The 14,533-nt window shown below is 38.7% G+C and overlaps 1 protein-coding gene across 2 annotated transcripts; it reads left to right on the top strand.

The window, feature by feature from the left end:
* Nucleotides 1–10,113: 10,113 nt before the first annotated feature.
* LOC135492283 (fibrinogen gamma chain-like) lies at nt 10,114–14,245 on the top strand. Of its 2 annotated transcripts, none has more exons than XM_064778648.1 (5): nt 10,114–10,778; nt 11,349–11,445; nt 12,368–12,479; nt 12,795–12,980; nt 13,496–14,245. In XM_064778648.1, the coding sequence occupies exons 1-5, from the start codon at nt 10,428–10,430 to the stop codon at nt 13,881–13,883; spliced, it is 1,134 nt and encodes a 377-aa protein (XP_064634718.1). In that variant the 5' UTR covers nt 10,114–10,427; the 3' UTR covers nt 13,884–14,245. The 2 variants fall into 2 exon arrangements, with proteins under 2 accessions (XP_064634718.1, XP_064634717.1); XM_064778647.1 differs by having other exon boundaries at nt 12,759–12,980.
* The last annotated feature ends 288 nt before the right edge of the window (nt 14,246–14,533 follow it).

The raw sequence follows: 14,533 nt of genomic DNA, 5'->3' as shown, positions 1-14,533 counted from the left end.
GTAAGTCATCATGTATCAGACTTTCTCAACTAGTGATGTCTTCTGATCTGATATTTTTGATTGTGTTATATTTCCAAATTCCGTCTTGCGCTTGCGTCTCTTAAGTAGTTCGCAGCTCGCGCAAGTCGTAATTAATTGCTCCATTTTTCGGAATTCGCAATTCCTTTTCTGACTTCTCTTTAATATCAAAAACGTAAGGAAATTGGCAAGCACAATTGCACAATGAAATTACTAAGATAACACCAGTTCTTCCTTTGCAACATTTCTGTCTTGTATTAGAGATGTCCTATTGTTATATCAAATCGGATGTGTTGCATCTGGCTTTCATAGTACATTTGTACATCATTTGCTAATGACGATGGCTTATTGATTCACAAGCGGTGTCGATTCAAAAAAGGAGATTAATGTAATACAGTGTTAGCAGCGTAATCAACTCGTCGAACGTGCTTACTCATTTGATTTTCTTGCCCTTTCTTACCTCTCTGTTAAAAGAATTCCGGCCTAGCCCAATACAGTCTATTGTCTTTAAACAAAGCCCGCACGTTCCGTAGTTCCCATTGTTACACAGTCTTATGACAACTTGAAAAACATATAAGATTGGCTGTCGATTCGAATTGTCGTTCTTCAAAGAAATTGTAAAGAACAATAGTCATTCTCTACCGTTCCCCAAACAATTCTATAAGAAAGTAGGCGCAGCACTGAGAAATTCGATCACCCAGAAACAATTCATAAATGTAATATGGTTTTGATGCTAACCATGATTATTTCACTACTTCCCGTATTGATGGGGAAACGCTGCAGACCTCACCTTTCTTTGTGAAGTAAACTTTGTCATGTTTATTTCGTCAATATTTTGTAAGGGCTACTGAAATATGTGGTGCAACCGGTATCGGCCATAAAAATATTTCTTATATGTCATTTACGGAAAATATTTGTGAACCAATTCCTGAAGACGATTTTCTTCCAGCGTCCTATTTTCTGTCGCAATTCTCCCCATGCACACATTCTGCGTGCAACATAAACATGCTCTATCACCAGACAATCATATGATATTAATCGAATTAACAGTTCTTTCTTTCTTTCATGCTCACAGAATTTGGTAAGTATCTTATCCATTAAACCATTTTGGAAGACTCGCTTGAGCTCGAATAGTCCTCCTAGCTCTAAAACCAAAACAATGAGCAAAATATAAAAAGAAAAGACGAGCCTCGGTAATGTTTAAAAAAATTAACTTGTGACAGAGGATTGAGGAAGCATAAAGGACAAAAAGTAGCCCAATTCATAACCAAATAGATCAACGGTATTCAGCACCAATAAGTCCTTGAAAGGTCAGCAGCCGAATTGTCATTCGAAAGCATTAAGTTCTGAGACACATGATGCATGTATACTGATTGATAATAACATTAAGCTGGTATACTGATCAATCAGATGAAATTTACGAAAGTGGATATAAAAGAGACATTTTGTTTTTATGCTGTTTGTTTCTAAGTAGGTGGGATCAAGAATTGGATAGTAATTATTTTGTACCAATATCGAAAACCCTGGAGAAATAGATATCTGTAATCAATATTGGATGACCCCATCGATGTTTAAAGGAATTTCTATGATTACCTTTCAAATTTACATGTACATGTATCACGTGTGAACCTCAAACGGGAAATTCAACTAGTAATAGAGATTATTGCTGTCTGTGTATTTGAATAGATTAAAAGAGGATTTGAAGTCTTTGTATTCTACCAAAGATGACCTTGAGGAAAGATCGAATCAGTTCTAGCAGAGTATCAAAGGCTCAACGCTGTAGCTGATTATGTTTTGATTCTAAAAATATTGCCAGTGTTACAAAAACTCCTTATGTTTCTTAGCTTTTTTACTCGATATTTAATACAAGGCATTTTCATTTTCGACAACCACTTTACCTCATATTGATCCTGTCACACCATATAACCCCCACCCACACAAAATCACTGTTCCCTCATAAAATCTCCTTCCCCATCACCAGACAATATCTGAATAGAATGTGCATGTATTACTAGTATTTCACTGATTTATGTAATGTTTGTGTGGTTTACATTAGGTGTGAACTCCAATTACTAAACTATCGTTTGTTTCCGTATTTTTCACGCATCCAGGGAAATAAAGTGAGTAGTTATCTGTCTGTTAACGAAATCTGGATATCAGTCCACATATCACGGATGCATCCGATATTTTTTTCAGGGAAATAAAAAGCCCATGGAAACTTTCCAGAATCTCACCCCAGAAACCGAAAGAGGTCTTTTCACATTGCTGGAAAAAGGTGTATACCGAAGGAATTCGCTGCGATTGGCGATCAAGACACTTTTAAGAAAGCTTGAAACGTTGGTTGGGAACCTCACTTTTGGTAGCGCTTTCAGCATATCGTTCTGAGTTACATGTATGTAGCGCTCTGTAAATAACAGACATAATTGTTTTTTATTATTATGCTTGCCTGTTTTATATAAACCCCCATTAAATGTAACATGTATTTTCTTTTCTCACCCCTCATCTGCATCCCATGGGAAAAACATAGATGGTAAGTAAACTATAGTCATTTTTTATTGCCCTACGCACAACGAATCCTAATTCCAGCTAATGTGTCAAGAAAGGAGCGGTTCGGCACCACATCACATCCAAATGCGTTGACAGACTCTGCGAACGGAACAATAGGATGCTCGGAGCTGTAAGCCCATACCTATACACACGATTTGGAGAAAATCTAAGGCCCTTGATATTTTCCTCCGCGAACAAGGGCCTTGGCGTCAAACGAACTCTATACATGTGTAATTGCTTTCTAAACTCTACAAGAACACATGTATAAAGGTTAGTCGAGAGCATCTAAACGCCGACGGCTCTAGTAATTCTGCTCGGTGAATAAGTGGTCTTGGCTTCAAACGAACTCTAAATGGCTCATTAAAACTCTACATCATTACATGGGTTAAACGTATTTAAATTATTAGTATTGACACTTGATTGCTGGTAAGGAGTTGCATAATCATGACATTTGGCAGAAGTCGAAAGATGCAAAAGCATCATTTTTTTGTCTAATCTGGAATGATACAGCGTTTAGCCAGGCGTATGATAAAAATGCCAAGCCATTGATGATAATTTATCAGCAAGTGTTGTTCTTTTTTTCTTTTTCATGTTTTTTCTCGTAGATGTGCCAGGTAAGTCTCGCCCTTGTCATAGATACGGGTGTTTGTTTGTTGTTGTCGTTGTTGTTGTTGTTTTAATAAATTCCGTCCAACATTTTATTCTGCACTTCAATGAAGAACAGTAAAAAGATTGTTGAACTGGGGTACTGAAATTGACACTGGTGTAGTTATTGTTCATTATACAATAGGCAGACATCAATGTTTTAACCTAACAGCTCGCCCTGATCATTCCCTCTCATTTCTTTTTCATGACTATGCGATAACAGATAGACTACAGGGTAAGTTTCAAATACTGTTTGAAAAGTGTTTATTTTGTCAGTAAGTTTTTACCCAAGTCTAACCACTATAATACACGTATGCCGTACATGATATCACATTTCGATCAGTTAATAACATAGTAATAGCACCTGCTAACACAGGTAAAGACAACAACAGTAAAATAACAATAATCTTCACAGAACAAACAAACAACATTGAAAGGAAAGACGCTCAAATTGTAACCAAATCAAATGATTATATTCCAGTAAAAATTAAAAACAGAATCAAAATTGTCAGCTATCAATGTCAAACGTTTTTGCATCATGGCTTACTGTATTTTTCTCTGCAACATTTCAGAATTGCTATGATGAAGTGAGTATTATTGTATTGCACTGCATGTTGATCAAATTTTGAATAGTGACTTATGAAATACTACATCATTATCAACAATAGATGCAGAGATTTTGTCTAAAATAATTCAATAACGAACCATGCAGTTAGTTGTGTCAGGTAGTATTCAGATATCTCGCAATTTTTGTTTGAAGGAGACGTAGATGTAGATGTCGATATACCAACTGCTTGGTTCTCATTGCAATGCACCCGATGTCACCAATGCTTCTTTTTTTAAATTTCAGTTTCTAAAGCGATCAGAAAATAGAAAAGAAAAAATAATGGTAGGTGTGTGATCTTATCCTATATAACTGCTAAAATTGAGCAGAGAGGGATTCATTTGTGATTTCTCTCTAATTGGTCTTATGAAGACATAGTCACAACCAGAAAGCTGGTATAACTTGGGAGATGAAGGCCTGAAAACAAGATTCCATTTTCAATTAATACCTCTAATGCTGCAAAGAACACAGCATTTCTTAACTTTTGCGTTCTCGAGATTATTGCATTTGAGATATTAAATTCCTTAGCTTTGGTCCTAAAGCATCTCAAATGCTCATATCGATCTATGTCTTGTTGTTCTATTAGTACCATAAATTGCAAACGGTGTCTTGCTTTATGATGAGTGATTCGCGATTGCCATCTATAAAACAAAGCTTGCAACGACAGTCATCGCTGTTCTGGTGAGGTCACTTGCGATGCATGAGTGATTGAGTCGCACCCTTTTCAACAAGCAAATTATGTACAGATGCTGTCGCTTAGTTTCCAAACCTATAGTTTGCCATGTACTGTTGGTCACCTCTTCATCTCTTACATCTTTCCAGACGAACCGAGCCAAAAATAGCATCGAATTTTGGAAGCTATGGAAGTTATACTTTGAGAAAAATAATTTATATCGAAGTGCTGTGGCCGAGTCGACGACGCAAGCTTTACACGATAAACCGGCACTCACATCAGGTACGAGGAATGAATCATGGTTTTTCTGGTAACATAAACCTCTCAATGAAGTTCCAGGTCCAGTTAAATGTAGATGAGACGGTCTGAAAGCACTAAGCAGCCGAAAGACATTCAGTAAAAGTCAGTGAAGATGGCGCTCTATCACTAGGGTCGAGATGCTGTTCGCCTCGTGTCCTGGCTCGTCAACATTGGTCATTAGTATTGAAAACAGCGTACAGGATACTCCACTCAATATTGCATTACCAAATACATAAGATTCAATATTAGGTTGGTAAGATCAGTGCTTTTTTTCGTCAATATTCCTTACACGATGTTATTGGTCGGAATCTTCCTCGTCAGCGTCAGTGCCAGTGATTATCTGATTGAGCACTGCGTATATCGCCACAATAATTGTAAACTCACTCTCTGTGTAGGTGATATACTAACGTTGCTGACGTACGAACATATGATGAGACAACTTCAGTCAGACCAGGCGGGTAAAATGTTACTCATCCCACCTGCTACCATGTACCAAATTCTGAAAGCAGAATCGACAGAGTCGACTCAAAATATTGGCAATTCAAAGAAACACCCATTATACGGTGTTAACACTGTATAACGGGTGTTTCTTTATAGACTAGTCCAAACAGAGTCAACAATTCTTATTAGTAGTTGACCAACTTCTGCTTTCGGAAATCCCTTAACCTCACCGTGGACAAACGCACAGGTTAAGTATCGCAACGGGACGCATACACAGGTCGTCCTCGTGAATACCGGTATCGGGTGCCAAATTGAAGAGGCCTCTTGGGGTGCCATATATTGCAAGAATTATGATTGGCTATTTATACTCCATGGACAGTGTTATTCAAATCGTATTGTATGGGCAGTCCGTCACAGTCATTGGCTGAAGATCTGCAAACCACACGAGCGGGGATTTCTAATGTTCTGTTAGTCAATAAAGGCGGGACCAAAGCATATACTTAGTCCTACTGGTACCCTTTTGTGGACCTCCGAAATATATGGTCCTACCATTATAGTACAGTAAGGATAGGCTACCGGTATTCACGAGGACGTCCCGTGTATCGCTTTGTCCAACTTATGGGGGTGAAGGAAAATCACAATTGATGGTTTTATACACCCGACCTAAAAGTTAGATGGCCCCATTACGTACTGTAAGGAATCAAGCCCATAGCCTGTATGCTTGTCCATTCCCGATCCCTTTCTTATTGGAGACTAGATTAGGAGAAGCGTCAAAAAGACTTAAAAGATATTCTGACGACCATTGAAATAACGTAGTTATGCATTGACAATACGTTGAATATCAGTATTTATCTATAGTCAACTCAACTGGATGTTCAACTATGATATTCTGATGGAGTCAGAATTTTCTGAAATGACGCCCTTTAGTAACACCGTATCTAAATGTTAGCTTAGCTTTCATTTCTTTTCTGCTTTTTTATCAACCTTTTACTTTATTTTTATTTTTTCCCTCAGCTTATTGGCTCTTACCGTCGATTTTACCTCAGACGATACGAAGAACGGTAAAATGAAAATTGTTTCGTAGGTTTGCATGCTTGTTGTTGTTGTCCAGTTATGTATACAAATGTATACAACTGCATGTGTATGTACTGATCATCAGCCAGACCCTCGTGTTGATCGAAACAAATTAACAAACTGCCATGACGAAAAGGCTAAATAACTGCAGTATTGGCCGTTTGTGCCTTAATGGCGTGGTACAGTGAGAAACAAAATATGAACCTATGAACAGTGCCATCAGTTTGAGTTGTCTATCTGTCATGTCTGCGCTACTAAAGTCAACGAAATTTGAAAAAAAGTATATGTTTACAGATTTGTTTAGAACATTTGTCCGTCGTACTTTTCACACAGTTAAATGGATGCACTAATGAATAGGCCTACTACTGCACTCTCTAGGCACAGCGTTAGCATAACACCCTTTAATACAAACTAAAGCATCTCGGAATACATGTTATTGGCAATCATAATCCCTGTTGTCACCAAAAGACGGTGAACCAGCCAAATAATACGTTTGTTTTATGCTCTCATTAAATCAAAGGATGAGGTACCTATCTTCTTTTAAGGCAAAACCAAAGAGCAAATCAAGTGTAACACATGAGACACACTATAAATGAATCACCGTATGAATGACCTTATTCCTTATCTTTCAGGATAATCCTCTATCGGCGGACGTCTAGTGATGCCCCCTGGGATGTCTACAAAACAATCGGATAAAACGGGAGGACACTGACTGAACACTGTAATGTAATATGTCTAACTGACGTCGACAGCAATACGTATACGGTGACAGGAACTATTTTATATTCTAGGAGTGACTATTGTACATTGAATCACTGATTTGCAAACACATGTAAATAAAGATATTTTTGACTGGACGTCTTTCTTATATTGAAAATGAAAGGTTGGAATTGATAAGTCCAGGGTTCTCGTGAGATTTTGGGTGAGAATGAGAAATTCTCTTGAGACTGTTCTTCGGGGTTTGGACAACAAGAATATCTTTCGCTGGCGATTGTGCTGTGCACCGTTGTGCTGTTGAGGAACAAATGTATAGTAACTCCAGTGTTCTACTTCTATGATAGAGCAGTTACTGGTGAAGAAGAGGAAGTCGACATCCACGACATATATGGATACAAATCCTATCGATATGAAATTAAAATGTGTACAATGTCGATCCGATTGCGCATGTGTATCCGTAATATCACTTACAAATCTCAATTTTCCGGCCCGGCCCAGTGTCCACGCAATGCATGACCTGCACGTTGGTGAGGAGAATGATTCGGTTAAGGTGATTGTAAGATGATTATACTATAAGCATATATAATTACATCAATTTGATTGAAAACTAAAACTGCAATCGGCTTTTTCACTCTATGGTATTTCAGCAACATACCACAAACTGGAGCACGTAACTGATGTAAAATGCTCACGTTAACTCTGGCGGAAGAATTTGGAACGAAAGTGAATCCGATTGAATGTAAAAGAAATGTCCAACGTTGTTTTTTTCTTCAACTTTCTTTCCTTCACCGAAAGCTTCACTTCTTTGTTCTATTTTCTTGGCTTTAGCAGTGGTTATAAATGTCTGTTATTATTCTATGCAATGCAGTGATTAAGATGGACATCGTGAAATGCATGAGATAGGAAGAGCTCAGAGCACGTGAATACTGATAACCCGACGACAAATACATCGTATGTTTTAGAAAGACACTCATTTTAGGAATTCACCTCTTAAATGTTTGATGAAAATTTTTTATCTGGCGAAGACCCGTGACAAGCAATACCGTATACGTGACATAATTATAAGATTTCTGCAAACGTAGCCGAACGTAGTTTTACAATGTTTTTGGGGCATTAAAAAGCGATATCGGTTTCTTTCGTGTTGATGAAAAGTGCCTGATTAAAGTTTAAATTATGAACAGAAGTTTATCATAAGGACCACATCTATTAATATTTATGCCTGATGTCGTGAAGACGTGATGTTCCCGGGAATTTTAAAAACAAACAAAATCACAATCATGTTTCTCTCAGATTTCGCAGTGCGTCAAATCGTCGCTGGGTCATTAGCGTGTCAAACTATCACAACTGTTACTCCTTCATAATTACTGCGATGTGTTATCAACATTGGTGCCTATTTTCCTTGGCGGATATGCCCGCCAAAAAACTTCATTTTTGACTGAAATCTTCAGCTCGTTATTTCATGACCGAACTCATTGAATAACCATAAAATGTATCTTCTCAGAAATTGTGTCACTACTCTCTATATTCTTGAACCGAATAAATGTAATGCTGAAAGCGCACAACAACCAACCATGATTGAAAATTCGCCAAACGAAACAAAACAGTCATTATTTTGAACTGTCTTATTTCCAATAAGTTTCAGTTTTTGTTTTATTCTCAGTAGGTGACTTTTGGCATGCAGACTCTTGGCATTTGTTACGAAGTCTAACAACTCATTGTGTTAGTTCGTTAATCTCATTTCTGTTCAATAAATAAAGATAAGTGAGCAAGTAAATACGAAGAACGAGTTGATTTTCTTTTTTTAGTTCAGACAGGTTAAGATTGGTACCCGGTCTGCTCATATATCATACGATTATAAAGCATTGCAAAACTGAAAACATCTATCGCGGTGTGACACGGTGACTTACAAATGTAAGGCATCTGTCGATGCTGTCTAATAAACTATTATTAGGTCACATAAATCCATATTCTGCTTCTCGAATATAGATTATTCATAAGTGGTTTATACTAAACCATCTGGTAACTTTAAATATGATGTATACAATGTACTCTAAGTCAATTCCGAGTTGGGAAACGGTCACTTTGTTGATGTTTTAACTTACGTTGATGATGTACACGCTGATATATTTTTTTTCTTGTGCTCAGTGAAGAGGTCTTGGCTGACCTGTGTAACTTTTTAAGTCCCAGCGTGCACGCAATTCATGTAGGTACTTTATCATGGTGTCATGTCAAAGAACTTAATAGAAGTCCAATAAAACTGAATCGATTTTAGCACTCGCGATCAAGTTCCTATCGATATGCTTCCTTTGGATGCTTTGCCTTAATTGCAATACAAACATTGTAAAAGGACTTCTGACAGCATAAGTGAAATATGCAAAACAGTGATATTCGATCTGGTAGGACAATTATTGACCTGGTTTGATAATTGACAGAAACGTTTAGATTATTCAAACTACAAAGTTTGAAAGACAGTATGCCAAGAATTTCAAACTGCTCTATATTATAAGCCTTTTTGTATTTTCTAAATGGGATATTTAATGAAATTATTTTGAGATACTGGAAAATCTCGAGAGGTTTTCCACCTCGATCTGTATGGGGTTTTCGCCAAAAAAAACTATAGATAATATAGGGTGAATATTTGGCATGCTTGTGTTGGTCGAAGAGCCAAAGTTTTTACAAAAGTCAAAAACCTTTATTTCTAAGAGTGCATGTGGCCTCTCGATTACTTACTCCCGAGAGGGTCATAATTTCATAACCTTTGACTTCCATTCTTGACAGCTTTGAGATTAATTCCAGATCACAGATGACGAATATGTCCGAAATAATGAATTGTTGATTAAATGCTTACCTGGGATCTCTATGTACAATTGCCATGACAGAAAAACAACAAGTAATTTGTATATGTATGCCTGGTCACGGAATACGGAACTCAATCCTTCATCTAATGGCAATTACCATTTTAAACTTAGCTGCAGCTGACATTCATCACCTTATTTAATGTCATAAGCCATGCGTGTCTAGAACAAATTCTCCCACAATGCTTTTAATGAAGGTTTTAATGACATTCGACTTCAATTAATGCGCTGTAGCCCGTTTCCTTTGCGGGACGTCCAGTGAATGCGGCACCTAATCCGTGTATGTTCGGCAGGCGTCGCGTTCAATTCAGCTGATGGTTCTCGGGACATTGTCCGCCATGTCCCACTCTATGTCACCGATGAGTCAAATTCAGAAGGAATTTCCAGAAGGACATGTCGCATAATTATACCAGAACTGTGTCCAATAGTCAAATATTTCTATCGAATGCTGCGAAATCAGAACGTTTTATTGCACTTGTTTTTCAAAAATCGGGATATTCATTTGCTATACCTCATGGAATTTCTCTTAGTTAAATGAAATTTTACCAGTAGGATGTCATCTCAAAAGAAGCCGCACCTTCCCATTATAGTGGCTTTGCTTCCAGTGTTTTCTCTCTTCGTTTCGGCCGCCATAGCAGCGACAGAGAAAGAGACCATCATGTTCAAATGCGGGGACGGCATTGGAATTCCAACGGCTAATATCAAAGCAAGATATCAGGCAAGGAGCAAAGTAGACTGCGCCGTACTGTGTTTAAATCATGGAGATGCGTGTGAGAACATGCATTATAATCCGTCCAAAACAAATTCTGTGAACTGTTTTATCGGGAGTGCAATCAATCTCAAGCGAGGGTATGGGACATGCACTGGGTTGGTAACCACACCAGGTGTCGTCAGCTTCTACAGGGTAAGTTACAGCGCGCAGTCGTTTGACCTATATGTACCTATTTCCTTTATAAACGGTGTCATGAAAGTTACATGAACGCTGCTGACATCCTCAGACTGCTGTTTGTTTGTTTTTCGTTTTGGTTTGCATTTTCCGGTACGTCGACGACATCAGGACAAACAATATTCAAGGTGTGTTTATGGACAGTGGGTCTTGGTACTTCCCATCTAGGAGTGAAGGTTTGGTATTAGAATATTCTACAATATTGTACGTACAGCTTATTGTAGGTACGTCGATTAAGGAACGTCTGTATGTGAAAGGACAGCAAAAAAGCTTTACTGTTCCATTGTTGTGATTTAACTGACAAAATGAGCGTTTTCAGCCATTGGGTTAGTTCCGCTTCAGCGGAACACAATGTTTACTTGGGTTATTCGGGTGCCTGGTCATCCTATCATCCCCATCGCGGTAATAAGCATATTCCAACTCCATTGTGTTTCGCTGAAGTGAAACCAACCGGATGGACTTCACTTACAAGGCGTACAGTATCACATGAATCACCAAACTGGTTGCATCTTTGTCGCTTTTTTGCAGAAAGTTGAATGTCAGGGCGGCAATATCGACAACACCACAGGAATGTGTGTATGTCCGCGCGGATACGGTGGGAAGGCTTGCGCAACCAGGATAAACGGTATGGGTGACTTTAGTGAGACTTACTAGTATTTTATGCAACATAGAGAGAGATTTACGTTCTGAAAATGCGTGTGAAATTCTGAAGATCGGTGACTTCTCGATCCAAGATATGAACCGAATTCTAATCAGTGTATTGTATTTGAATATTAAACATCAGAATATATTGTGCATATTCATAGAGAATCCACCGAATTAGGTTCGTCTTTATTGTAAAATACGCTTACATATCACTAGATACAAGTAAGTGTAAGATAGAATGCGGATAACGTAGGAACTGAAAACTCGCCATCGTAGTCCGTGAGATTTTTGAACTTCATTATTGGCTGGCTAATGCTGAAACTGCATTGGTTCGACAATTATTTGATGATCAATTTGCGTGTGTCCAGTTATCAAAAGCGACCAATAATCAATTAAGTGGATATCATGACCCATGGGATTCTGAGTAGACGAGCTTGATAAGCACTGATAAGTACTGATGAAGGTCGTTTGCAATTCCTGTGCGCAATATTAACACGACAATCAATTGAAATATATACAGTTAGGGATTATACGCGCGGGGACAGTATGATGTGCCCAACTTCAAGCAGAAGAGGGAGGGTTTACACGCAAATTATAGTTTTTCTCGATTAAAATGCCTCTCGGCTACCAAGGAGATCAAAATACATGCAATAACTCTATATATTCTTGAAATAAAACTTCATGGAAGAAAATTCCAAAACTCAAAGACGGTTTGGCAGTGATTGATCCGCAAGTTAAGAGTAGTTCAGCCAATCAGATAGCTTGTAAGTTTTCCTAGCAGGAATATGTCTCCCTCTTCTCTGTTGAGCTGTCGAGTTTCCCTGACACCCTGCACCATGTGACACCATCAGTAGAGCCAACTCAGACTTTTAACGTCAAAAATGTAATATTCTTTTTTCCAGATTGTTCTGACACCACGGCTACAGAATGGCACGGTGAGTGGGTCTTCCCACCAAACGCCCCGAAACCGTTTGAGGTTATGTGTTATTCGCAAATAACATTCCTCATGAAAAGGTAAGCAAGTGTGAAAATCTACCACTGTCGCTATTCTGACTTAAATACTGTACCAATATACTCATACTACAAGGACACCTGTCAAGAGATTCTGACTCTTGCAAAGGGCCAATTTTGTCAGTCGGACGAAGCAAATAGGTAAATGTTTGCCGCGAGTGCCCTCCATTATGCTGCTATATAAGCAAATATCAATCAACCTTGAGTTATGTCTGTCATTTGGCTGTAACAATATCATGTGAAATTTTCTGAACAGTTTGTGATGAGGGTGCCTCTCTGCAGATTCGAACTGGCAGCGTCATTCCTTTTTTTCGTCAGAAATTGGAATTCCCAAGCCACGGTCTCTTTCAATCGTAGCTATGAAGATTATGCAGCAGGTTTCGGTGGTATCAAAGGCTACGACTATTATCTGGGAAACCGGAAAATCCATTACCTAACCAACTGGACCAGGAGCCAATATATCTCTCTGAAACTCTACAGGTTCAAAGATAAAAGCTTCACGAGGTTCGTATTGGTACTGATGACAGAGTTCTGTTCTGTAAACAATAGATATATGTTTTTGTGCTCTTTATTTCTTGCAATTCGCATTTCTATATAAATATGCGCATGAGAATTTTCCAGTCAAAAAAGGTTTTCACAAATCCGCCATTGCAAGGTGAAATACCGCCAGAAGTTTGGGGTTCACACTAAAATATTTTGTAGCTGTATAAGTGCCCAGGAGACCCCGGGTCCGGGGTGTATAAATATCTTGGAGTCCTAATGCAACTTAACTTCAGATGAAACCATAATCTCGGATAAGTCTGTGACTCAGTCTCTGACTTAGAGATGGCAGTTTTTTGTACGTTCTAAAAGATGGCTTCAGGCACAGGCCGTAGTTATAATGCGCACAGTTAGCAAGGTCGTCCTTTAAATTTCGAAAACAATCTATCTGCTGAATTCCATCCGATATCAATGAAACAGACTACTTTCCCTGATTCAACCGGCCAAAATATGTCAGATTGTATGCTCCTTCATTATAGGTACTACTCCACCATGAGAGTGCAGAGCGAAGCTGATAAGTTTCGAATAACCATGTCGGTATTGAGGCGAGGCGAGAATACTGATGCAGATGGAGATGCCTTCCTAACCGCCGAAGCAGGTCTCAGTATTGACGGGATGCCCTTCACCACTTATGACAATGACCAAGACAACTGGGCCAATGGAAACTGCGCTAACGAGTTCGGAGGAGGATGGTGGTATAACAATTGCACCGCAGCGCCTCTGACTGCGGAAAAGTTAATGAACTCGACCCAGATAACAGCTGCTGGAGGCCCGGATAGCGCACTGCACGTTGATTGGATGACCCAGGCGGCTGCAAAGAGATCAATTGGCATTTCTTTGATAATGTTTGGCCTTTATACCTTTTAACTACTTCTTTGAAGAGCGACATTTCGATCGACGTGTAGTCTGAAACAGTGCAAATGTGTACTATTTAGGTGCCCTACTATCTTTATGAGGACCGTTATGTGACTTGGCCGTCTAATTTGCCTTAATATTGCAAGATAGAAACTATCAAAAGACTATAAAGCAGATAACCAATTAGAATATCGTGGGAGCGACGGCTTTCGTAAAAGACCGACTTTAATAATGCAGCTACAATGTAAATGCACTTACTTAGTCTCTTCATGTTGTCAAGAAATATATCGTAGACCACTCTGACCTTATCATTACGATCGTGTATTACACGGTCTAGTTTTGTCTTATTTCGAAAATATCTTCAATAAATATCATGCAACTTGTCTTTTTTACTAAATGTCCTTAAAAGACATTACCGCCCGTAGGTATGTTTTTTTTCTTCCCCATTTGAATATTCCCACGTGGACCAAGGTAGATAAAATGTAAACGGTTAATAAGAAGACCCTCAGGATAAGGTCGGGCGGTGATGAGCAGCCGACATGGCCATGAAGTCAGGACCAACTATCGGAACGAAACACTGCAAATTAAGGTGACAAGACGGATAGGCAGGGATCTGGTCCAAAGGTCGTGGTGGCTATTCGGACCACAGCCATGAAGTCGAG

Source organism: Lineus longissimus, chromosome 8 (genome assembly GCF_910592395.1).
Source record: "Lineus longissimus chromosome 8, tnLinLong1.2, whole genome shotgun sequence".
In the NCBI taxonomy this organism is placed as follows: Eukaryota; Metazoa; Nemertea; class Pilidiophora; order Heteronemertea; family Lineidae; genus Lineus; species Lineus longissimus.
This window is presented reverse-complemented; position numbering and strand designations above follow the sequence as displayed.

What these genes read in the sequence shown, in the direction of transcription:
- LOC135492283 (XM_064778647.1), top strand. Translation starts at nt 10,428, where the DNA reads ATGTCATCTCAAAAGAAGCCGCACCTTCCCATTATAGTGGCTTTGCTT. An exon ending in GTGTCGTCAGCTTCTACAGG is followed by an intron (nt 10,779 to 11,348) that starts GTAAGTTACAGC and finishes GCTTTTTTGCAG; the next exon opens with AAAGTTGAATGTCAGGGCGG. An exon ending in ATAACATTCCTCATGAAAAG is followed by an intron (nt 12,480 to 12,758) that starts GTAAGCAAGTGT and finishes GCCTCTCTGCAG; the next exon opens with ATTCGAACTGGCAGCGTCAT.